This window comes from Pecten maximus, chromosome 4, assembly GCF_902652985.1.
Source record: "Pecten maximus chromosome 4, xPecMax1.1, whole genome shotgun sequence".
In the NCBI taxonomy this organism is placed as follows: domain Eukaryota; kingdom Metazoa; phylum Mollusca; class Bivalvia; order Pectinida; family Pectinidae; genus Pecten; species Pecten maximus.
Window position 1 is genome coordinate 34554832 of NC_047018.1, and position 27602 is coordinate 34582433.

At 37.0% G+C, this 27602-nt stretch overlaps 1 protein-coding gene across 3 annotated transcripts; it reads right to left on the reverse strand.

The window, feature by feature from the left end:
• LOC117325920 (DIS3-like exonuclease 1) lies at positions 1-27536 on the reverse strand. 3 transcript variants are annotated; one of them, XM_033882434.1, is made up of 25 exons: positions 27475-27536; positions 27174-27376; positions 24788-24951; positions 21719-21826; positions 20387-20412; positions 19228-19379; positions 18338-18419; positions 17853-17997; positions 17520-17649; positions 16611-16762; positions 15717-15838; positions 15210-15467; positions 14644-14792; positions 14292-14483; positions 13393-13495; positions 10348-10442; positions 9978-10134; positions 9384-9479; positions 8871-9023; positions 8495-8644; positions 7833-7940; positions 7215-7357; positions 6711-6882; positions 2567-2695; positions 1-2214 (listed from the first exon to the last, which is right to left on the reverse strand). In XM_033882434.1, the coding sequence occupies exons 3-25, from the start codon at positions 24945-24947 to the stop codon at positions 2056-2058; spliced, it is 3141 nt and encodes a 1046-aa protein (XP_033738325.1). In that variant the 5' UTR covers positions 24948-24951; positions 27174-27376; positions 27475-27536; the 3' UTR covers positions 1-2055. The 3 variants fall into 3 exon arrangements, with proteins under 3 accessions (XP_033738325.1, XP_033738324.1, XP_033738323.1); XM_033882433.1 differs by lacking the exon at positions 20387-20412 and having other exon boundaries at positions 19232-19379; positions 21692-21826; XM_033882432.1 differs by lacking the exon at positions 20387-20412 and having other exon boundaries at positions 21692-21826.
• Positions 27537-27602: the final 66 nt, after the last annotated feature.

Here is a 27602-nt window from a genome sequence, read left to right on the forward strand (position 1 = left end):
GTTTATCAAGCATTTATTGTAGAATTTCTTTTTGTAGCACATGTAAGAAGAAAGTAAAAAATTTTAATTTATTATTCAATAATATTTTCCAATATGTTTGGTATTTATCAACAATACAATGTATACAAATGTACATGTTACAACAGTGTTTTGGCCCAGTTTCATCTTCAATCCTTTATTTAAGAAAATTCTTGAAACTTGAAATTTCACACAGGAAAGCATTTAGAACTGAAGGGGAAAATCTTTGCTTATTAAATTTCTTTAAATTCTGTTATGCTCCTAAGGAAAATTTAAAGTTCAGGAATTTCCTTAGTATACAGAATATTGATGAAACTAAGGCCACGTAATTGATCTATATATAGTCCTGTACAAATACATTGAAAGATGTCTGATCTCTGTAATATCATTTCGACTAACTTACAATTATAATTGATCTGTAAGGAATTCATTTCTATATATGTACATGAAAAGCTTATATATATTAAAAATAAATTACAAAATACTAACATTCAGTTATAAAAATATACTTATGTCACAAAAGTGATCAGTACATTGACTGCAGCATTAATTCAAAATAATGACACAAACATTGCTGCAAAACGGTAAATTCTTGCGTTTCATCCTTGTTGAGACTTCAACATTGTTTATTGCTAATAGTAAGCAGTAGTGATAGTACAACGTTTATGTGGAAAACACATCATTTTATACTGGATTTGTTTATAGAAGACCAAAGGAAGTACTAGTTCATATTACAGTTCAGAACATGTCTTCCAATTCATCCTTCACTACTTTTTCAACAAATGGGGAATAAGATTATCATGTTTGACCTAAAATCTTATTTTATAGATACACATACCAAATTGTATCTTGCCTTGATGACAATACATGTTCTGTGCCACTACCTTTACTCTTTTCAATGAGAGCTTAGAAACACTTGACAGCACTATGAAGGACAAAACATGGTGTGACATGGTTTGGTTTGTTTTTGTTTAACGTTCTATTAACAGCCAAGGTCATTTAAGGACGTGCCAGGTTTAGGAGGTGGAGGAAAGCCGGAGTACCCGGAGAAAAACCACCGGCCTACGTTCAGTACCTGGCAACTGCCCCACGTAGGTTTCGAACTCGCAACCCAGAGGTTGAGGGCTAGTGATAAAGTGTCGGGACACTTTAACCACTCGGCCTCTGCGGCCCCCTGGTGTGACACAAAATCTATGGTGTGACACAAAATCTAGTCACCAATAACCTTGCTGCCACAGTTATTTAATCAACAGGTATTTTAGATTTGAAACAGCAAAGAAAATGAGTAGAAGATCTTGGAAAGTCAAATACAAACAGAACCTTTTTTCGAACCAGTTGACTTATGGAAACAAACAGGGTGGATAACAAACAGGCTAGTTCAAACAGATTCAGCAAGGTATTTTTCAAGTATTTACAAGCTATTATTGAATGGCAATCAAATGGAAATGAAAGTGGCAGGTTGTGATGTCAAGTCCGATATTTGATCACAATATGGCAGGTGTAAAAACCTCCATTAAAAAAACCCCAAAAAAACCCACAACAAAAAACATGAATGCTCTGTCAATGATAAATAATAACAGAGTAATCCAAGAGTCAATAAATAGCCCATGTAATCTAGTTTCTAAAAGATCACCTTCAATGAACAAACAGTACTTCGTACATTCAAAATAAAATAACTCTTTCACGTCTTATTCGGTACTGCAAGTCAACACTGAAATCCAGCACTCTCCGACTGAAGGACGTTTTTGAAATCTGTATGAACAATGCATGGTTAGTAAGTATAGGGTTGACATGAAGAGGATTTTTAATTTTTGATAAGTCATGAAAATTCCTAATTCGGAAATTCTTCTCTATCGTTCAAGCTAAAAGGTACAGAGTCATGCTAGACTGACAATGATGTCATAATCAGGTTAAAATACAAAGTATAACTCCTACTTTGCTAGGCAGGTGGTTAGAATATCATGGACGGTTCAAATGTATACAGGACACATGTATGTGTCACATAAGGACTAGGCATTGTCCCATACGTTATACTACTCAACACTTGAGAGACATTTCCTTAAAGGACTGAAACAAGTCATACATGTTATTGGTAGTAGAAGACTGTCCATACTCCTTCTTCAGTTCCTCAAAGTTTTCTCCAAGGTCAACACTTGACCTATGACCTTTTTTCTCTTCTGCTGCTTCAGAAACTTCCTAAACAAACAAAACAGACAGATCATAAATAAAACATGTGGTATTACGATGTTTCCCATTACATGATTTATATCCAACTATTATTTAAGATGCAATGTCACCGACAGCATATTCCCTTCTCTTTTTGTCACAAAAATACATAGAGTGACACCCACAGTATAGAGATATATCTAATTAATATAAAAAAAAATAATAAAAAAAGATCATTGAATGCTGTACAAACATTTCTTGTCAGGTTGACTAATTAAACAAGGTATCACAGATAATATTTATCACAGATAATATTTATCCCCTTATGCTACAACTAAAATTTGTTTGATATTTGACATAAATTATATCTGTATAAGCTGACCTTGATGATAGCTGCCTTCTGTTCCTTCATCAGGCTGTCAGCTGATGTGGACAGGTGTGGTTGGTTGTCAACTAACTCAAGTCTCACACTGGACGAGTGTGCCCAGGAGTTGTTCAGAGTTATCTTAACCTACAGTACAAAACATATATGGTCTTCAATCATATCTCAAAACTGTTGAATTCACCTACAGTACAGAACATGGGATGGGGTCTTCAATCATATCCCAAATCTGTTAAATTTGCCTACAGTACAAAGCATGTGGTCATCAATCATATCTCAAAACTGTTTAATTCGCCTACAGTACAAAACATGTGTTCTTCAATCATATTTCAAAAATGTTTGATTTGTCTAATATATAAACCATATTTAAACTTCCATCATAAAGGTACATGTGATCACCTGCCTGATCATGTGGAGTTCTCTGGGTACTCATTGACAAATTTTCATCCACAGTAAGACCCATTGAGCGCTTCTATCCAGGCCAACAAGCATGATTAATATATATATTCCTACACTGTAGAACAAATATCCCTACCCTGTAGAACGAATATTCCTACCGTGTAGAACGAATATTCCTACCCTGTAGAACGAATATTCCTACCGTGTAGAACAAATATTCATAGTCTGTAGAATGAATATTCCTACCCTGTAGAACGAATATTCCTACCGTGTAGAACGAATATTCCTAGCCTGTAGAATGAATATTCCTACCGTGTTGTTATATATATGTAAAATATATATTTTAGGTGACCATGAAATGTCTTAGTTCCGGATAATGTCAGCCAGTTGTTTATATTTTGGTTCGAATATTAGTTTGCTTTGTTGTTTTCCGGAATATAAAGAGTTGCCGCCACGAAGCGAGAATGATGGTGTTGTGGTGTCATTTCTCTGGGTAATTCCCCCAACGTATCCCTCGATTGTAACATGGTGGAGAATCCAAACTCAAGGAAACCTCAACTGCCAAGCAAGTGCCTCATCGTTTTATTTTGATTTTATCGTCGAATTGTAATGTGAACTTATTATTTGCGTAAGCACGTGTGTGGCAGGCAGCCGCTGTGACCGTTTGATGTGTGTTATGCCTATGATGTGACTGTATTGCCGTTTCATCTGTCTTTGTGATTGACACGATTTATACCATTGAGATGCTACCAAATCAGATAGTACGAATATTACAAACCTATGACTTGAGGTTCGATTCCTTACCGTTTAAATACGAGCTCAAGGACGACCAGCATCATTTATCACTTAGTATTGAGTGGGATTTGACAGGTCATGGTGATTCCTGTGATATTACCAAGGTTAAACCGAAATCAAAGTCGCCGTCACAGATCAGGCACGGTAAGCGACGAACCAAGGCATGGAAAAGGCGGAAAGGGATTAAGAGTCATGATCAGGTGGTTATTCCAAAGAGTACAGACGACTCTGGTGTTTCTGTTGAACAGCCAGTTTTACATAGTGTTAGTGTGATGACACAGTGTGACCCTAACCCTGTTAAGCCTATCAGCATTGAGCCTAAACCTGAGGTTATTGCTACATCATGTGTGAAGTCGCCTTCGAGTCATCCAAAGACAGCGCTATTGAATATTGGTAAACCCGTTTGTGAAGGAACGTTAATTGCTCAACCAACAGGTCAACCTTTCAATAATGTGCACCAGATCAACCCTCCAAAAACTATCACAGCTGGATTCGTTCGTGAGGAGAAAGCCAATTCTCTACCGACAAGTCCGTGTGATGATGACTTTGGGTGGGACACAAACCCATTTGCTCAACAAATGTCGAGAAAGAGGAACTTGACATCTTCGCAAGTCAATCATGTGACCACTGTTTCGAAACCGTCCAATTTTGACAGTATTGTGAAAAAGTCTGATGATGGGACATGCTCGATCAACTCCAAAGACCTACTAGCATTTCTGATAAATAAGTGATTTTATAATTTGACAATATCTCGTTACTGAAGTGATTTAAGTCGGTGTTGTAGACTGTTTATAGATGATCATGATACGTTATACATTGTCGAGTAATATTGATAATATTATCCAATGGGAACCCTATAAACAGTGTATATATACATACTATACAGTTTAGTTTCAGCATACATGTATATATTACAGATTATTGTGTTATGTGGTGCTGCAATTGTATCTTAATTAATCTAGTGAGATTATGATGTTTCAGTTTTATATATTATGTAATGATGATGAGTGAGTAACATTTCTATTTGGCATATGGACTTTGTGGAATGACTGAAATTTCAAATGTTGATCTATCATAATCAGATCATTGATTTATAAATAATAACTACATGTATGTACTTTGGGTTTCTAATTCATTTCATGGTTCTTCAAAAAATTTCCCTAGGGTAAAATTTTTGTTTTGGGGGGGGCATGTTATATATATGTAAAATATATATTTTAGGTGACCATGAAATGTCTTAGTTCCGGATAATGTCAGCCAGTTGTTTATATTTTGGTTCGAATATTAGTTTGCTTTGTTGTTTTCCGGAATATAAAGAGTTGCCGCCACGAAGCGAGAATGATGGTGTTGTGGTGTCATTTCTCTGGGTAATTCCCCCAACGTATCCCTCGATTGTAACAGTGTAGAACGAATATTCCTACCCGTAGAACGAATATTCCTACCATGTAGAAAGAATTTCCTACCCTGTAGAACGAATATTCCTAACCTGTAGAACGAATATTCCTACCGTGTAGAACGAATATTCCTAAAGTGTAGAACGAATATTCATAGTCTGCAGAACAAATATTCTTACCCTGTATAAAGAATTTCATACTCTGTGGATGAATATTCATATACAGTGGAACTTCGTTAACTCGAAGTCAACGGGACCACGAAAAAACTTCGAGTTATCCGAGTGTTCGAATTAAGCGAGTTATCATTTTTGGTGAAAAGTTTGGTCAATATTTGTCAACAAATTTGTCCCATGTTTATAATCATTATAACTTCGCTCTGTCGCTCATCAGTTTAGTGTGAAGACTGGTCAATGCATGTAAATATATATGTAATGTTTCGTTATGTTACTTGTAATTTGGTGTAGTTTTGCTGATATACAGTCACGATAAAGTTTCTTTCACTTAGTCACTTCAAGAACGATCTGATGTCCAAGTCATGTTTGCAAAAGGTAAACGATAAAACGGAATTCGACAAAATAAGTTATTCATGTCAAATCAAATACCCGGTAACCGTTTGAGTTTAACACAGATTGCATGCAAAACGTAACAGAACCATTACCTTTTATTGAACATATAAAATACTGTTTGATCGGCCTACTTACTTTTTATTGATAACCACGCCATTTCCCTGTGTATTAGCACCGGAATTAGGCTGCGCATGTGCGTATAAAATGTTACTGTAACTGAGCTGGCGTTTTATCCGATTTAATAGACAGCACTGACCGTTACAGTTGTACTCTGAACACCTCGGCAGTAATTACGCTATAGTTTCAGCAGTTTAAAGATTTAATAGGCGCCGGTGACTGTTTCATTTCTACACCTGTAAAAACATCAGCTGGGTAGATCTACCGGTGTGTCAGAGATTAGTTCCGCTTGAGCGAACGGGTAGATGAGTTGTTGACTGTCGTGTGTACTAATATCGGCGACCGCCTTAGGAAATTACTTGATGTAAGTAAAGCAGTACTTTTTATCACCAAGACATGTTGTTATAAGATTCAACCGACAATTTCTTTTATGAATTTATGAAACACTTATAATAGCATGTAGGTTAGTAGTGCCGATATGTTCAGTTTTACAAACGGAATTTAGCTCTTAAAAAATGTCGGCGTTTACCACCGATCGACGAAAATTATCTATTTACAGTATGGTCAGGAATACCATATTTAGATCAGCATCCTTAGACAGTTGTATAGTATTGGAATATGCAAATCAAAGGTTTTCAGATGTGACGGTAGGCTTAACAATTGCCCATTTGCATTAGACATGTTTAATTATACCAAATAGTATTGCGAAGTTACACATCCCCTTATTGTATCATTTTTGGGGTTCATTGTTTGCAACACTTTCGTTAATGGTAGGGAATCATAGGACATAGCTTTGATGACGACCATCTGTCAGAAATCATCCGTCTGTCATCTAGATCTGTGTTATCACAGCTATTATTATTGTGTACTTACTGTGATGTGGTCCAGAAGTATGTAGCTCTGGATACCAAACATGGTATGAACTGTCATGGTGTGGTCAGTCCTGGTGATATTGCCCCCTGTCCACTCTAACTGACCACGCGCCTGAACATAGGCCACCTGACCTTCCTTGTTTTTCAAGTAAACTGGACCCTTCATACCATACCTGTCGATCAACATCACACTTATTATTTTTTTCTTCTTCAAAATTTACATCTTACAAAGGCAACATTTGTACCAAGTGCTTGACCTGTAAAACTCTTTACAAATACATCTGTCAATAACATAAGCTGCTAACAAATAGGATACTTGACAACACATAGTGACAACCAAACTACACAAAACCTGCCAACGAACAAACTCTGTGGCATGTTTAGAACATCTGTTAAGAGCACATATGGTACCACACCTTTCGACAAATTTGCGACAAGCCACAACACCTATGTGTGAATAAACCCTACCCCAGCAACAGAGTCAAGTTAAATTAGCATTACTAACCGCGGAACCAAAACAAATATGCCGTTGGCTCGAAGTTGATATATAACAGCATCTACGGTGCAGCACTCATCATCAGGGTTACGTCCCTTGAAGAAAAGGTACTGGAAAAGTTCCTGCGAATCCCTCTGAGCATTTTGGGAAGCCTGAAAATCAACAAAGAAGAAAATTGTAAATTCACTCAGCTAAACAATATATTGTTTAAAAGCTGTATTATTGTGTAGAATAAGCAATGGCTATAAATGTAGTGAATGATCAGACAAAGAACACACAAGACACATCCTCATAGCAGCCAAGCTTTGTTTGGTCAACTTAGTAAGTAGTTCCACATTTGAAACAACTAAACTCAAATTTGTATTAAAAATGTTGTTACACAGACTTACTAGTTGACTGCTTTCTATGAGTCACAGTAATATCTAGGCACACACTATTACATTAAGCAGACAGGCATATATTATAATCCACATGGGTTCTGATGTTTATGGTTGAAGTTTTCTTACTTCACCTCATCTTTGGCTCCAGGTGAAAATCACACTTTCCCATATTCAAATATGCAATAGTGCAATTTTCACCTCAGGCAGAGGTTGACTTCAACTTGACTACAATTATCTACACATTTACCCTATGTTGATGGTTGATGTGCTCCGACAACTCTTCCAAATCCTTGTTGCTAGGTAGATCAATAGTATCAGTGGATTTGCTGACAGCGGCCATCAATTGCCGGTGTACCTATTCATGAAAGTGTGAAAAGGCTGGACTTCAGAAATAGAACACTAATGTAAACATTTCATATTTGTTTCCTCTTTATAAAGGATGGATATAAATATAACAAATTACAAATGTTCTAAATTATGTAATATGCATTGAATAATTCTTTTTTAATTCCATTAAAAAGGCTAAAAATATGTGCTTTTAAATTAATTAAAAAACATTCCTTCTTTCAAAATAAATCATTTTAGATTAAGAAATTATAATATCTAATAAATAAGCTTAAGTTTTAAGCAAAACAAAAAACTCCTATCACATAACAAGTGCCCTATTTATAGGTTTTTATATGACAATATACTAACTGTACAGTATATTCTTTGTAAGCCACACAATCATAAGCATTGAAAATGACATCTTTTTCACACGTTTTAATTAATGAAATGAAATGAAGATATAGACCTTTAAACTGGCCCTAGGTACCATTACCTGAAGTAAAATTGACCTTGTAGCCCCTTCACTGTAACTTTACCCTACAGACAGTTGATATAGGATGCTAGGACCGACAAGATATTTACCACAATATCAGCGTATCTCCTGATTGGTGATGTAAAGTGTGTATACAGGTCCAGGGCCAGGCCGTAGTGGAAATACTGATCTCGCGGTAAGGCCCCAGTAGAGAAATAGGCAGCATTGGACATTGCCATGGTAGCCAGTGACCTCAGCAGCTGTAACAGTCACAAAGTAGGTACACACAGGTAAAACATATACAGGGCAAAAGGTAAATAATTAATGTCAGTAATTAAATGTAGGTTAATAATTATGTCAGTAATTAGATGTAGGGTTTAAAGATGTTTATCAGTTAAAGGTAGGCAATCCTATTGTATTAACCCTGCAGACCTACCAATACTGAATGCTAAATAACTTGCATTGTCACACCTGTAGTATGCTTACCTTGTTAACGACAGGATCGTTAGGATCATCACACCTGTTTAATGACTCTGCCAGTGCCTTACTTGAATCTGTATGCACTTTGTAATTCTTCGCACTGGCACAGGTAAGCAGGTTCTCAAACTTGTCCTCTCGGGGTAATGGATGATGTCTTAACTACATATAAACAAATCTATTGTTACCAGACTTTACATGGAATCTTTCAGCACTGAGCTACAGACAACACAGATTTAACATATTTAACATTGACCAAGAACACAATATCTTGACAAAGAAATATTTAGTTAAAATCAGTGTTCACCATGGGCTGTTTTACTATGGCGCAGCGCCATAGTAAAATTGTTCAGCTCCATAGTAAAATCATGTAGCATCATAGTTAAAAAAAATCTGCTCTGCCGATCTTCTTATTCAAAACTGTTAACCTGTGTATTTGTTACTTTTTCCCTGTGAATTTTTGATATCATAGTTCCAAATGATTGATTTTTCATTAGTTCAGGATATCTTCCTAATGCTTACCAAGGCTGAATTGGGAAATGCCTCTGCAATTTTCTTTGCTACCCAATGATTCGCAAAAATCATACACTCAGCTATTGTTTCGTGGACTTCAAGATGCTGAAAATTGTAAAATATTGAACATTATCTACATTATTTATTAAATTGAGTGGTATCAAACATCACAAAATCAATGCTGACTTTTAGACATACATACTCCATCCTCATCTCTGATAAAGAAAGTGGTAACATAGATATTTTTTGACTGGATTATAAATTTGGAAGCATTTGTAAAATAACAGAAGGAACGAGAAAACTAGAATAAATTCCCTGCTGTTAGGCAATAATAATCCTTGTTCAGCAAATCTGTACATAGCAAGAATGACCTTGACCTTGGAACCCTGGAACAGGCATTCATCAAAGCTCTTATTATAATAAAGCTTGATCAAAATCACTTCAGAAATAAAGCTGTCAGAATGATGTTATAAAATCATTGAGGATTCTTTATAAAAAATTCATGGAGACCATGGCACTGAAAGATATTTTTACACATAATCTTTGTCTATATATGAAATACTTATTTTCATAATATATATAATTTTATATATCAAGATATACCTCTTTAGGAGTGAGGTCTTCAACACTCTTGGTCTCTGTCAGTTGTATCTGGACTTCTGTGCTCTCGAGCTCCAGCGCCCCACCTCTCACACGTCTAGCCTTGAGATGTCGGGCAACCTCCATTAGTCGACAGACTGCAGCTCGTAACTCCGTCACTCTGTAAATAATGATAATATGTAACCTCGTCATCCGTTTGGTCCTGACTTATACAGAATACTGTTAATCACTTAGATTTTACGAATACTTTATTTCACGAACTTAAGTGAATGATGAGCTATTATAGCTATATAGAATCCACAAGGACCTGTGGTGTTGGATTAGACAGACCTGACCCACTGTACTAGATTTTGTCTGAGTAGTAATTCCTTACTTTTGCTTAATGTCTCTCTTTGGCTGACACTGTAGTTCTGGTACATTCTTAACAATATCATCTGTTGACATCCCATCAGACATGGCCTGAGCTATCTGCAAAACATACATGTGTAACAGGGGGGGGGGGGGTCATCATTTATTTCAATTCCTCTGCTAGGGATTGAACCTGGAACCTCTTACGTTTAACCAATCAAACTAAAGAGAATTTCTCTCTAACCAAGCGGCATATTGCAGTTAGTATCAGGATAACACATATACAAGAGGCCCATGGGGCCTGTATCGCTCACCTGGTTGTATTTGACCAAATGTCAAAATAATGTTCATGTTCAATTCCTTTTGTTTGTTAACCTCAAACAATGCTATTTATGGTTATAGCGGTGGGATCCCAACTGCTTTAAAGAAATAATGAAGTCCAGACTCTCTGAGTTTACAACATGCATTTATAACTTTATGACTAGTAGTGATTTAAAGGAATTACCTCTATTTCCCATATGGGGCCCCACCCCTTTTGCCCCTCGGGGGTCAGAGTCACCATTTATGCAAAATCTGTTCCCCTTCCCCCAAGAATGTTTCTGACCAAATTGGGTTCAAATCCATTCATAACTTTATGACTAGTAGCGATTTAAAGGAATTACCTCTATTTCCCATATGGGGCCATGCCCCCCTTTGGCCCCTTGGGGGTCAGAGTCACCATTTATGCAAAAAAATCTGTTCCCCTTCACATAAGAATATGTTTCTGAACAAATTGGGTTCAAATCCATTCATAACTTTATGACTAGTAGCGATTTGAAGGAATTACCTCTATTTCCCCATTAGGCCCCGCCCCTTTGGACCTTTAGGGGTCAGAGTCACCATTTATGCAAAATCTGTTCCCCTTCCCCAAAGGATGTTTCTTACTAAATTGTGTTAAAATCCATTCATAACTTTATGACAAGTAGCGATTTGAAGGAATTACCTCAATTTCGACTATTGGGCCCCGCCCCTCAGGCCCATTGGGGTCAGAGTCACCATTTATGCAAAATCTGTTCCCCTTCCCCCAAGAATGTTTCTGACCAAATTGGATTCAAATCCATTCATAACTTTATGACTAGTAGTGATTTAAAGGAATTACCTCTATTTCCCCATTAGGCCCCGCCCCTTTGGCCCCTTGGGGGTCAGAGTCACCATTTATGCAAAATCTGTTCCCCTTCCCTGAAGGATGTTTCTGACCAAATTGGGTTCAAATCCATTCATAACTTTATGACAAGTAGCGATTTGAAGGAATTTCCTCAATTTCCCCTATTGCGCCCCGCCCCTCAGGCCCCTTAGGGGTCAGAGTCACCATTTATGCAAAATCTGTTCCCCTTCCCCCAAGAATGTTTCTGACCAAATTGGGTTCAAATCCATTCATAACTTTATGACTAGTAGCGATTTGAAGAAATTACCTCTATTTCCCCATTAGGCCCCGCCCCTTTGGCCCCTTGGGGGTCAGAGTAACCATTTACGCAAAATCTGTTACCCTTCCCCAATGGATGTTTCTGACCAAATTGGGTTCAAATCCATTCATAACTTTATGACAAGTAGCGATTTTAAGGAATTGCCTCAATTTCCCCTATTGCGCCCCGCTCAGGCCCCTTAGGGGTCAGAGTCACCATTTATGCAAAATCTGTTCCCCTTCCCCCAAGAATGTTTCTGACCAAATTGGGTTCAAATCCATTCATAACTTTATGACTAGTAGCGATTTAAAGGAATTACCTCAATTTCCCCTATTCGGCCCCGTCCCTCAGGCCCCTTGGGGGTCAGAGTCACCATTTACGCAAAATCTGTTACCCTTCCCCAATGGATGTTTCTGACCAAATTGGGTTCAAATCCATTCATAACTTTATGACTAGTAGCGATTTGAAGGAATTACCTCTATTTCCCCATTAGGCCCCGCCCCTTTGGCCCCTTGGGGGTCAGAGTCACCATTTATGCAAAATCTGTTCCCTTTCCCTGAAGGATGTTTCTGACCAAACTGGGTTCAAATCCATTCATAACTTTATGACAAGTAGCGATTTTAAGGCATTGCCTCAATTTCGCCTATTGGGCCCTGCCCCTCAGGCCCCTTGGGGGTCAGAGTCACCATTTATGCAAAATCTGTTCCCCTTCCCCCAAGAATGTTTCTGACCAAATTGGGTTCAAATCCATTCAAAACTTTATGACAAGTAGCGATTTGAAGAAATTACCTCTATTTCCCCATTAGGCCCCGCCCCTTTGGCCCCTTGGGGGTCAGAGTCACCATTTATGCAAAATCTGTTCCCCTTCACATAAGAATGTTTCTGACGAATTTGGGTTTAAATCCATTCATAACTTTATGACTAGTAGCGATTTAAAGGAATTACCTCTATTTCCCCTATTCGGCCCCACCCCTCAGGCCCCTTGGGGGTCAGAGTCACCATTTATGCAAAATCTGTTCCCCTTCCCCCAAGAATGTTTCTGACTAAATTGGGTTCAAATCCATTCATAACTTTATGACTAGTAGCGATTTGAAGGAATAACCTCTATTTCCCCATTAGGCCCGGCCCCTTTGGCCCCTTGGGGGTCAGAGTTACCATTTATGCAAAATCTGTTCCCCTTCCCCAAAGGATGTTTCTGACCAAATTGGGTTCAAATCCATTCATAACTTTATGACTAGTAGCGATTTAAAGGAATTGCCTCAATTTCCCCTATTGGGCCCTGCCCCTCAGGCCCCTTGGGGGTCAGAGTCACCATTTATGCAAAATCTGTTCCCCTTCCCCCAAGGATGTTTCTGACCAAATTTGGTCAAAATCCAATAAGAACTTTTTGACTAGTAGCGATTTGAAGCAAATGTTGACGGACGACGGACGACGGACGCCGCACCATGGCATAAGCTCAGCGGACCTTCGGTCCAGGTGAGCTAATAAGGAAATGTAAAATCCAATCACTGTGAAAACAAAAACAATTTAAGGTTTACAGACAGACATTGATCTTTATAGATTAATAGTTCTATTTTCGTATAAGTTGTACAGCCAAGTGTATCATATGTATCATACTTACAACTTACCTCGTAGAATAATTTGTATGATGAGCGTATGATGGTCTTTCCATACCATACATGCACAGGTTTGTAGGAAGAATCCAGCTCCCAAATAACACTTACTGCATACCTGATCAATTATAAATTTTGCATGGTAATTATCAACTAGAAAATCTCTGTAGGATGTGATGACCTCTACTCGTATATATCCCCTTTAACCTTGACCAATGACCATCAGAGAGTGATCAGGTGAACAACTAGATGTTTTACCATTACATAGTACAAACTTATGGTATGTTATTGACTCAGAGCAGGACGGGATGGACGAAAATGGGTAATAACTATCCCCCTCGAGGTCATGTACTTTGTGTTACCATTATCCAAGGTAATTTAGATGACATAAAGGTTAACTGGAATTAATACAACACACAATATGTATCATGTGCCCATCGTTACTCCAAACCCAAACTTTATCAATCTGCTTCCTCATTGATTAACAAGCACAAGTAGGTACTGAGTATTCCAGGTAACATGTCATCTACCTATCTACCCCAACGATTAACCAGTAGAGGTTGGCACTAAGCATCCCAGGTAACATGTTACCTACCCCACTGATTAATGAGCACAGGTTGGCACTAAGCCCAGGTAACATGTCACCTACTGCCTATAAGCTACCCCCTGACTAACAATCACAGGTTGGCACCAAGTATTTCAGGTAAGATGTTATTTACCTGTCTACCCCACTGATTAATGAGCACAGGTTGGCACTAAGTGTCCCAGGTAACATGTCACCTACCTGTCTACCCCACTGATTAACGAGCACAGGTTGGCACTAAGTGTCCCAGGTAACATGTCACCTACCTGTCTACCCCACTGATTAACGAGCACAGGTTGGCACTTAGTATCCCAGGTAAGATGTTACCTACCTGTCTACCCCACTGATTAACGAGCACAGGTTGGCACTTAGTATCCCAGGTAACATGTCGTATCTGCGATCAGCAAGGTAGACTGTGGTTGACCGACTTTTGCCCTCCTGGTCAGTCAGCGTACCAGGTTTGACAAAGTGGGTGACATCTGCAATGTGGACTCCAAGCTCTGTGTTACCATTATCCAAGGTTCTACAATTAGTAAAAAAACAAGTTCATATCATCACTGTGCTACAATAGTCCTAGTCTACTTTAGTATAGATGAAATCATTATAGAAAGCAGTGCTTATTTGAACAAGGAAATCTCAAAACATGACCTATGACATGACCTTCTGACTTATCACCTCTGTACCTGACAGAAAGTGTGTCATCCACATCCTCACATCCTTTAGGATCTATGCTGAATACAAGATGAGAGTTGCGTAGGTCTCGCCGTCTAAGCACTTCCTCTTCTCCTACAGCCCAGGGCTCCTCCTCAGTGTCCACTGGCAACTCCTTCATCTGTATCATACCAGCTATCAGTTTAATTATCATGTCATGATAAAAAGAATGTTGACATCATATAAGGGAGCATCAGAGAATGTCTTTTATTAATGTTACAGGATGAAAAAAAAAAGTATCTTTGGTGGCCTTTGGCCAGAAGATTTGGTTTGTGGGCAAGAACCGTAAACACTGGTGACTTGATTTTACTTATAAACAATTTTCTTGTAATTTTTACCTATTTCTTTGAGTAACTTAAGATGCTACTTATTGAGTTTAATTGGACCACCTTGCTTCAATTTCGGGCCAGTGCTTTTGAATTTGGATTTTTCTCCTGATGATATATGTATTTGTTTCAGGTTTGTGCCTTGATAAAGGGGCTGATTACATCCAATTTCATTATTTGAACTTTCAATATTATTTTCATACATGGCATACCTGAGCATCAGAGAATGTTGACATCTGTATGTTGTTCTCTATAATTATAGCTGCTACTTCAGTTTCTAATTCCCCAATTCTTCCCAGGGCACGAACAAAGTGGCCATTGGGATACTGGGAGTCGGAGTCCCAGGAGTCGATCCTCACCACGATGCGGTGATCCCTCAGTGCCTCCACCTGGCGGGTGCTGATGCGTATCTTAGGGATGCGGTAGTCCCATGGAATCACAAGTACCTTGCCTCCTTTCAGACCAGTTTCCTGTTTTTTTATTAACACAATGTATTATTCTTGTAGGGTATTAATTGATGCTGCTGGATGAAAACAGTCAGATAAATATTCCCCATGATATAAAGAAACTACAAGGTAAAATTTAAAGGTGTCCAGATTAGTAATGGTAATTGTAAGAAAACTTATTTTTCTCACTTCTCAGAATTTTGTTACAAACACTTATCTGCTTTCCTGCACCAGACATTTCTCTCTAAAAATCATATTACATTGCGTGCCTACCTCGTCTTGAGAGAATGTAGCAACATACTCCCTCCATGCCCGCTGTGAGATTGCCACGATTCGTCCTGTAGGCATCACTGATATAGCCTCTCCACTGTCATCCTCTCCAGACTCCTTGGTATCTGAAGTGTGAAGTAAAATTAAACAGCGGTTAGCCAGGTATGTAGCATTACATCAGACTGCAAGCATCTGTGAGGGACAGAACTAATAGAGCAAAACAGTACAATTTTATAATAAGGACAGTTAGGAATGAAACTCACAAAAACAATCACTATGAAAATTATTTTCTTCATGCGTATCTAACCTTGATGTGTTCTTTGAGAGTCAACAAAACTTGTTAAATGAGTTTCTTGTTACTTCACTCCCCTGCACTCCTAATGCTAGTCCAGACGGGCACCATATTAACAATAGGATGTCCGTATCTGTGGTGCCAGGCAGTAACATGGAAGGGGTAACTCATTTATTACTAACCAGAGAATTGTAAGCAGATGCATAAAATGCCCAACTGACCCTATTCAAAACTATCCCAAACATGTCAAAAATATCAGAAAATATCATTTGTGAATCTTTATTCATACCATCAAAGTTAGATCCCACAAGTAAACTTGAGACTTAACTGTAGACAACTAAGAAACTTGCCACAAAAATTTCATGCAGATAATATACCATACAACCATCAAAACTCCACAGCCATATAAAAATGGGTAGAATTTAAAAATTTCCTTATGATAACAAGGCCGAGACAGTACTTGCAAAATGATTCACGAACAATGGCATAGAAATACAACTTCAATTTACAGAACTAATGATGTGGATTGTGAAAATGTATGACTAAGGGAGATAACTCTATATACAGCTGATCTACCATAACCTAAAATGGCCTGGCGTACATACCTGTACCACCCTCTCTTATGATATTGGACCGACCACGCCACTGCGACCGTGGCAGCAGCTCCACCACTACTAAGTCACCATGGACAGCACGGTTCCGACTGGACATGCCATGGACAAGAATATCGGATTCACTGTCTTCTCGTCTATCCTGCCTACAACAAACCAGTCAATATGTTAAAGGTATCACAAGTACAAATCTCCTCCATGCAAGCTTGAATTTGTTCTCATACTCGACTAATATTTGAAGTTTGATCAAAGTCTGCTTTAGAATGAAGCTGCTTAATTACAAGGAATTTCTATAAAGAGTAATTAAGTATTTAAGTTAAATAAAACAATGTACACTAGACTGGACAGAAATACTGCATCAATCTGTATTATGTATTATTTTGAGTCTGGTATAGAGGACTTAAAAAGTCCTGAACCAGAAATAAACTTAACTTAACCTCAGCAACCTGAAACACAGAATCGTACTTGGTAAAAAATGGCTAGAATGGTAACAAAAACTGAATGTAAATTTGCGTGTACGAACAGAATGCTATATCCCCTCCTTGACCTAGTCGTGAGGGGATAAGACAATCAGAGATTGACCATTAACACCTTGACCTAGTCGTGAGGGGATAAGACAATCAGAGATCGACCATTAACACCGTGACCTAGTCGTGAGGGGATAAGACAATTAGAGATCGACCATTAACACCGTGACCTAGTCGTGAGGGGATAAGACAATCAGAGATCGACCATTAACACCTTGACCTAGTCGTGAGGGGATAAGACAATCAGAGATTGACCGTTAACACTGTGACCTAGTCGTGAGGGGATAAGACAATCAGAGATTGACCATTAACAAAGGTCAGAGACTAGTTTTATGAATCTAAAATAAACTGACATATGTATTAGTTACATCCCTACCTCCTCCGGCGGACAAAAGCTTCCTGTGATGCATTACTTTTATTGACGTTGAGGAAACCCTGAGTGTAATGTCCAGTCTTCAATCCTGCCTCAATAACATCAGACGGCAGGTATCCTACATAGTCCTTATCTGAAAACCACAAAATTCCATGTACAGTTTCCACTAAAGTGTTGTTGTTTATTTATTAAATGTATCTAGGTTTACATACAACTATAAACAATAATACAGCCACACACTTTTTAGATGAAAAGTCAAACATGTCAGATCAGGTAGATTTGCCTGAGGTGGCTCCTGCTCTCCATGAAGATGGTCAGTGTTACACTGATACCTACCTCTGGTTCTAGCCTCCAGTGAAGCAGTGATAGAATATACTAGATCTGTTATACTGGGCAAGATCATCTTCCAGAAGGTATCCAGGTATTCCTGAAGTGTCATCACAAAAACATTCACCTGGCGATTCCCATACTCAGCTATCACCTGTCAAATAATCATCACAACATTCACATAATTATACAGTTAACATGTCTTGGTTATCATAAAACAATATGAACCTGTTTGTGTCCCTCAATATCATAATACAATATGTACCTGTATGTGTCCCTCAATATCATAATACAATATGTACCTGTTTGTGTCCCTCAATATCATAATACAATATGAACCTGTTTGTGTCCCTCAATATCATAATACAATATGTACCTGTTTGTGTCCCTCAATATCATAATACAATATGAACCTGTTTGTGTCCCTCAATATCATAATACAATATGTACCTGTATGTGTCCCTAGTTAACATAACAGATTTTACAATGTGTACCTGTTTGTCCTGAGTGACCATTACGATAGGTATCTGTCCTGCCAGATGATTGTAGAACCAATCGGCTGCTTTATAGCTACTTCTGTAACAGATCATGTATAATTTCTAATGAACATCTTCACAGAACATTTGCCATTAATTCTAACAGACTAAGACAGTTCTGACAGTTGGTAAAGACTCAGATCAATGGACCTCAACTGGAGGTGTATGGTTTGATTCCTAATTTGAAAAGTATGTGTTTTACATGAAACTGAGACATACACATCCTGTGCTGTAATCTTTATGCCCTTTTGCTAAAACATACCCCAACTCTTCTGGATAATATGTGGCAACTTTCTGTATGTAATTCAGTCTCAATCTAAATGCTATACATTCTATATGATATTTTATGAAATAAGACACAGACGTTTCTATTTTTGGAAATCTCTGTGAGTAAAACTTTGAAACATTAGCTTCATAAAATTTCATGTACAAATTGTCAAAAGAAAACAAATTGCAGATACACTTTATGATATAGCACATTTTGACAGGTTTAAAGTAAAAAAGAAAAAAAAAGGAAGACAAAATCAAACTGAGGCATTTGTTGCACAGCCATTTTCAATTCATGATGTAAATCTGATTGTCCATATTATGTATGACAACACAATCAATATCTGAAAACAGTCCAGGATAAATTAATTACACTAGTGGCATTCACAAACATATTATGTAGACAAATTCTCTGGATAACAGCCCAATTATGTGATAAAACAGTAAATGTAGATTTTTTCACAGACCAGTGCCCAACATCATTAATAAATGACAGTAAATGCTGGACAAATTTAGAATTAAATATCTAATAACTGTCAAACATTCAGTACCTCCATATTGCTGAAATATGCTAGACATACCTACTCTGCCAGGATGACAAATTTTCTCCTGGCAACCTTTCACAGAATGAAAACTTCTGGAATTCATTATGAAATATCACAGACGCTTTTCTTTTATCTCGTACAAGGTTCTTCAGTCGGTTGTGTAAACGCCTGTTACCTTCATGCTGGACCTAATAATGGATAAATCATTCAATGGCTGTGGTATTCATGTACGTCTCAATAGCTCATATTGGATTCCCTTATTTATTACAAGTTAGGAAAATAAAACTTTCATCAAGTATTAAAGTGTCTTGATTCACTACCTCTCATTTTGTATTAAGAATTTCTGCTGAATTATGAAGCATTCCGAAAAGAATTTAAGTTTCTTGTCTAATTCAATTAAAACTCATTTGGTTATTTGAGTTAATTTCAGACTCAGTCTGAAATTAACTCCATTAACCAAATGAGTTTTTCTTAACAAATGTTAATAACAAAATGCAAATAATACTCTATGGAGTACATGTATATCATTTTACTTTAAAAAACCCTGTAAGGTCCTCAAATCTAATCTACAGGTATATTGTACATCATTCTCAGAGCTACACTAGATCTCTGCACTTCCGGCCTGCAGTACCAATGATGAGGCCTAGATAGCCAACAATCCTGAATGTCATGGTCTTTTTTTTTCATTTCTGCAAACAATGACTATTTTTTACTATATTTGTAGGTACTGTTCTGTTGTGTTTACATGTATTTGAATTTAACAATCATCGGATCATAAGATATTTGGTCTACATTAAGCAAAGTGCATGATTTGCTGTATGTCAAAGTAAATATCAAGGTGGTTACCACAAGTAAAGAGATTTTAACTTGTTAATTTGACCTTTATCGAGGTAAATCAATAACTTAAATCTTTGTGATCATGATAATCTTTATATGCCAGTCCAGAACACCACTTCCAAAATTCAGATGAATCCTATTATAAGAGTAAGTGCTCAAAATTTAATTGAGACCAACAGGAAAAGCATGAGTCCAAAAACTTAAAAATTTAAGTCCCAAAAATCACTGCACAAAGCGATAATGAGGTCTAAATCTATATCATTATAGTCTAAACATCACTGGAACACACATTTCAATGTCTGTTGAAAAATAATATTATTCCTAGGCAAAACAGGGGATCCCAGAATGAGAAACTTACACTATGAGCAACGGTTTGTAGGAACACTATTCCTGTCAGCTTGGGGGTATTTCAGCTGTGGTCCATCTTCAATTTGGGCATTTTACATCATTTGTAATTCGTAAGTCCCCCAAGAATTTGTTTATCTCTACTAATAAGTTGACTCCATTCAGTTACATGGCCTGGCCAACAGGAACAGCTTTTCACTTAGCTACCATAACAGTCACGCTAGCTAAATTCCGTTTTAGTGTATCTCTTATAAATTATATTGGCCAGGTCATCTACAAGGGAGAGTTAAGCACCACAGCTGTTATAGCCCCTTAGACCAATGTATTAGTATAATAAATAGTCGTATAACTTCAGTCTGTGTTTGAGTCTTTTGTTCATAAATATAAATTTATTAGTTATACATAAATGCTGTTTATGAACTAAGACGATCTATTGCTTATATCTACGTTCCTTATATCATGTATGTATATATAGTAGTAAGACAGTTAGTAGTAATAGCAGAGGATACATAGTGATTGGTCAGCTTGATAGCAAGTATGTGATTGGTCAGTCCAGTCACGTGATCGGTCAGTCTCTTCAGCAGTTTTTCAGTGAAGATAGAAGTTTTGCACCAAAAAATTATTACCGCCACCACTCCGCCACACGACCATTTCAGGTGATGCCTGGGGTTATAGCACACCTCCCCACCACACGACCATTTCAGGTGATGCCTGGGGTTATAGCACACCTCCCCAACACACGACCATTTCAGGTGATGCCTGGGGTTATAGCACACCTCCCCACCACACGACCATTTCAGGTGATGCCTGGGGTTATAGCAGCTTTTTTCTATTCCAAATTCATAAGGCAGGTTAAGTGAGTAAACACTTGCCAGCTGTTTCCGAGCATGGACAAATCGTACCGTTTTCCCCCCTTCCTTGTTAAGGGAGTTAGGGTTTATGGCACCCCGCTCTGCAGCAAATTACTGATTTTACTTCAGTGGGTCATTTTACATCATTTCTAATTCGTCCGTCCCCCAAGAATTCGTTTATCTCTACTAATTCGTTTGTCCCCCAAGCATTCATTTATCTCTACTAAAAAGTTGACTCGATTCAGTTACATGGCCTGGTGAACAGGAACAGCTTTTCACTTAGCTACAATAACAGTCACGCCAGCTAAATTCCATTTTAGTGTATCTCTTATAAATTATATTGGTCAGGTCATCTACAAGGGAGAGTTAAGCACCACAGCTGTTATAGCCCCTTAGCCCAGTGTATTAGTATAATAAATAGTCGTATAACTTCAGCCTGTGTTTGAGTCTTTTGTTCATAAACTTACACTATGAGCAACGGTCTGTAGGAACACTATTCCCTGTCAGCTGGGGTAACTCCAATACCTCTAAGTATTCCCGTGCCACTTGGCAGTCTGGAACAAGGTAATGGGTCACATCCGCAGGAAGTAAACCAATTTCATCTACAATAGATAAAGTTATTTCTTCAGATTAAAGATAACAAAGAGCAGCAAACACACACACTTACATTAAATAGCAGTTATTACACTATGGTGTTATGTACATTTTCACATTTTGAATTCTAAATTTTAGTTAACTACTTACGCTGAATCCATGTGTAAAGGAGTGTGAAAACTACGATTCAAATTTGGCTCAGGTGAACATGTCAGTTGTTTTGTCTTGCAAAAGTCAAATGCTACAGAGTGCTGTTAATTGCATATATTTTCTGCACTGGATTTACTATAGTTACCAATGTTGTAAATGAGGATATTTATTTGCATTTCACTCAAGCATTAGTTACAATGTGTATGTCCCATATAATAACCTCAGGTTTGTGTCCATGTTGATAAAGATAAATGCTTTATTTAAGCATTGAACTGTTATCAAATGGTAGTATACAGTCGATATGAATACAATTTGGGTGACAGCTGTTCCGGTATTTGAACCTGATGACGTCAGTGATAGGGGAAGCGGCAAATTTAAACGCGTCTTAAGCTACATTAAATAATAAAAAAAATTATGAATGTAAATATAAGCATTGAACTGTTACCAAATGGTAGTATACAGTCGATATGAATACAATGTCGCCCTAACCCTAACGGGCGACATTCTATTTATCTGTCACCCAAATTGTATTCATATCGACTGTATACTACCATTTGGTAACAGTTCAATGCTTATATTTACATTCATAATTTTTTTTATTATTTAATGTAGCTTAAGACGCGTTTAAATTTGCCGCTTCCCCTATCACTGACATCATCAGGTTCAAATACCGGAACAGCTGAAACTTCCAGAAGGATTAATATAGTCCCTCATATCGTTATTAATACCAAACACATACAATGGTTTTGCAAAAATTTGGCTTTATTTTCTATTTCATATAATTATGTTTGTAGATATCGTCAAATTATTCACAATTGCATAATTTCTGATTGTTTAAAATCCAAGCTGTTTTTCCACGCAATGCTATATGGTTAACATTTAGAAGTGATGCGGCTTTGAACGGGTATTGCACAGGACAGACTCGATTCCTCGGAAATACTTCAGATTCTGTCGACTGGATTTACATTATTTTAAGAAGAATATCAGTTCTTAAATTCTAAATGAAAGTCGTCTTGACAGTAGGTGAAAACGATTCCAACGATATTTCGTTTGAAACAGATTTAAGTCTAACCAGTCGCATCTTAGCAGACGATTTTCAACTTCACACGGGCTCGATTTTGTAAGGTAGGCCTTTAACATCAGTGAATAACCACAAAACTAAAATCCAACATAGAACTACATACACAACCCGAAACCATGTTGATGCTCCCGAATTTTCACAAGATTTTTTATTTTATTACTTTATATAAATACTGGACTTTTAATGTTGTCGTGTCTTACGTTTCTGAAAATTCGGAAACGAGCCCCTGTGAGTGCGACGACATTGACAATTCTTAGATCAAGAACGGCGCTTATAGTTATTTTGTGTTGACTACATTTTGTTTTAATTATAAAATATTACTCTCATAACTTGTGAAGTTTTATTTTTTGTGTTGTGGATAATAAATGCTAGCATTCGAAATCTCTCCAGGCCGAAAGTAACTGGCGCCATTGTTTTGACCAACAACACCTGGGGCTGTATTCCTACTCTGACCGAATCACTGTAAATTGTAGTATACAGTCTCATGAATACAATTTGGTTTACTAACGATATATAGGCAAATGCAACACAGAATGTAAATATATGAAAATGAATGTAACATACAGGGTATTTACATTATGACGAGATTACAGCTTTTAACTTATTTAAATATGATACTACAGGACTTCCAATTTTGTATTGGCATAAAATATAAACAATTCAATGTTTTTGTTTTTGTGTTTTAATAAACTAGTGGTCCAGTAATTTGACATCCTTTGTTTTGTCTACACTGATGAAAATATAATTTACACTGGAACAACAACTAATGTACTGATTTATGATGGTGACGTTATAACTACAAGCTTTAAGCGTACCTACTGTTATAAATGTATAGATACAGGTATTCTGACAATAGTATACCTACTGTTGTACATGTATATACAGGTATTCTGACAATAGTAACCTACTGTTGTACATGTATATATAGGTATACTGAAAATAGTAACCTACTGTTGTACATGTATATACAGGTATTCTGACAATAGTAACCTACTGGTGTACATGTATATACAGGTATTCTGACAATAGTAACCTACTGTTGTACATGTATATATGGGTATTCTGACAATAGTATACCTACTGTTGTACATGTATATATGGGTATTCTGACAATAGTATACCTGCTGTTGTACATGTATATATGGGTATTCTGACAATAGTAAGCTACTGTTGTACATGTATATACAGGTATTCTGACAATAGTAACCTACTGGTGTACATGTATATACAGGTATTCTGACAATAGTAACCTACTGTTGTACATGTATATATGGGTATTCTGACAATAGTATACCTACTGTTGTACATGTATATATGGGTATTCTGATAATAGTATACCTACTGTTGTACATGTATATATGGGTATTCTGACAATAGTACATCTACTGTTGTACATGTATATATGGGTATTCTGACAATAGTACACCTACTGTTGTACATGTATATATGGGTATTCTGACAATAGTATACCTACTGTTGTACATGTATATATGGGTATTCTGACAATAGTATACCTACTGTTGTACATGTATATATGGGTATTCTGATAATAGTATACCTACTGTTGTACATGTATATATGGGTATTCTGACAATAGTATACCTACTGTTGTACATGTATATATGGGTATTCTGACAATAGTACATCTACTGTTGTACATGTATATATGGGTATTCTGACAATAGTACACCTACTGTTGTACATGTATATATGGGTATTCTGACAATAGTATACCTACTGTTATTGGGTTGACAGCCAGCTAGACACAGAGCACTCTGACAAGGAACTGTCTCACGACGATACACTTCTCTCACCACCAACAAGTTCCTGCCCTGGACATTTTTTAGACGCAGATATTTGTTTGCTTTATCCAATTCATTTTCTTGGTTGCGAATCATTTTCCTTTGAAAAAAAGACATTGGAATGTTTTAATTATTCAATATTACAATTTTACTCTTCTTACAAAACATGATACACTGGAATGCAGTATATGATGCAGTGGCACACTGATTCAATCTAAAATTTGTTGATGCTGTTTAACCAAAGACTTCTTTGTACTGGATCCTGGTTTAACTACCTGGTAACATGTACAGAGTAAGTGAATGGAATTTCATTGCACAGATTTATGCCTAAAATGTTACACTTCAAAAATTACAAACTAGTTTGTCAACATAAATCGAACAAGTCTGTATATTGAGTGAAAACACTGAAATAACTCTGGTAGATCCGAATATACACTGTCTGCTTACATCATTTGTTGAATTAGTAAACAGCGGCTGACTAAATCAATGTTAGATGATTACACAATGAGAATCTTATGATCGGCTCATTGTAACAGTCGCCACAATAATGTCAAATAATAAATTGGTTGACCAGCGGCCTCTTGTGTGTGAATGTAAGAAGATTTGTGCCCCCCTTTCCTGCAAGTAACTATATAGGTTGTAAGATATTGTATTGTACATGAGGTCCCCATTGAATGATCCAAAAAGGCAACTAAGTTTGGGAGCTTATCTTTTATCTTCTTTCTAACAACTATTTTCTTGTTAACTTGTCCTTTGACAATGCCTCATTTTTGGCCTTAATATCAGCATTCTGTCATTCATCCCATGAGAAAGGATTTGGGTTCTGCCCACTGGCTGAGACATACCGGAGTCCATAAAAATGCATTTTTGGAAGTGGGACGACTGATTCACCCGTTGTCAGTATTATGTAACCAGGTGGTGTCCTGCTGGGCGTCTTTGACAGTAGTCTTCTGTGAGGTAATTATAATAATGGTCTAAACTATATGAACAATATAGATCTATATAACTCAACTGTATACATTGTATCAACTATAAATAGCGCTAGCAATGACAGGCATACGCAAGTTATGACACTTTCCCATTCTGCCCCGTGTTAAATAGGTCAATGTTGAATTCCATGTTTACCAGCTAAAATTGTCTGTTCTTTCTATTTTCACTAAACAGTAATCACAATGAAGTATGTTCTACTTGTCTTTCATATGATTATTACGTTTATCGATGTTTTCTTCCACAAAAACGCCTTTATTCATAGCCTCCCACAGCGTAAAAATGGCGTCATCGCTGCCATTTTGGTAGCCATGTGACAGCAAAAGAGGCTTAAAATATATATAAAGGTACGTGTGAATCAAAATCAATTGTGTGTTTTGACTAAAAGGAATGCAAAGCAATATCTAAACATGTGGTAAACCAGAAAAGAAAATAGTTTGGCAACAGAAACTGGAGCGGACAGACGAGGTAACGATAAAATCGTTAATATTTCCTTACTTACCCTTTGTGACACCCCCATGACAGTGATATTATGAAACCTAAAGCGCAACCGTGCGCAGGGTCAAAGAAGATGAGTATTCCACACTGAAATGTAATTCGCCATGATTTTCGAAGGGGGATAACTCTAATCTAGTAGTCGTAGTTTACTACTTATGGAATATAAAAACGTACGGTAGGCCTATTAATCAAGCGTTTTTACACGAAAAAGTCGTCAATTTGAGTGGTGATCACTAGTTTTAATGGATGGTAATAATATAAAAGTATGTTCTTTAATTTAAATGTAGATTCAGATTGCACTTGACTCATTTTTTTCACAAAGAAATCAATTCAATAATCAAATATATTTCCATTTTCATAATTATAAATTATATTCCTGATTCAAATGCAGTCTTATTATTACCAAAAATGATTCAAACTGATATGATTTAGTTATTCGTGCTAAAACACTTTAGTTCGTAAATTTATTTCACCATCAGTTTTACAGGATAACCACCAGCATTAAAACTATGCCGTTTATCTTTTTTAAAGATATTTCTTGTTACAATTATATTGACTTGAAATATAACAATAAACACATCTTCCTGAAGATAGTTGCCTTATTTTTTTGAAGAAATAGGAAAGTATCCTTTGATGGCAGAATCCAGTTGTTTTTTCTACATTTCAAAGTGCCATAACTCTGTCAATTTTGAAGGTAGAGTCTTCATTTTTTCACCATTTAACTTTATTTGTAAAGACCTTTCCAACAATGTATAACATGAAATGTTTCCTATAATTTAACAAAATAGCCTGTTATTGCTACTATAAACTAACTTCTTACAAACTGATCTATCTCACCAGGGTTGGTATTCCAGATGGAACAGGAAATGAATCTTCGTTAGACTCGCCACTTGTATAGTAAAAATATCAGATTCGATTGCCCCACACCATCATGAACATTGCCTACAGTTACTGCAGTAGTCACTAATTTAATCTGCTTCAGTGCTTGTGCCAACTGGTAATCGTGGAGCCCTGTTGCAGTCTTCTCTTGGCAAAAACATCTGAAAAATACATGGTTACCACTATAAATAAACAGCATTACATCGCGAAATCACACCAAAATGTCACGTCTAGAATACTACGATAACACGATGTTTACCCTGCCTCTGTGGTGAGATGCTTCCCGCAAAATTATCTTCGAATTTAGACATCAACTTCCGGTGTAGCCTAAATGCTGGTCTAAGGACTTGGAAACGAACCATTACTCCGGATAGTGGCTTTGGAAAA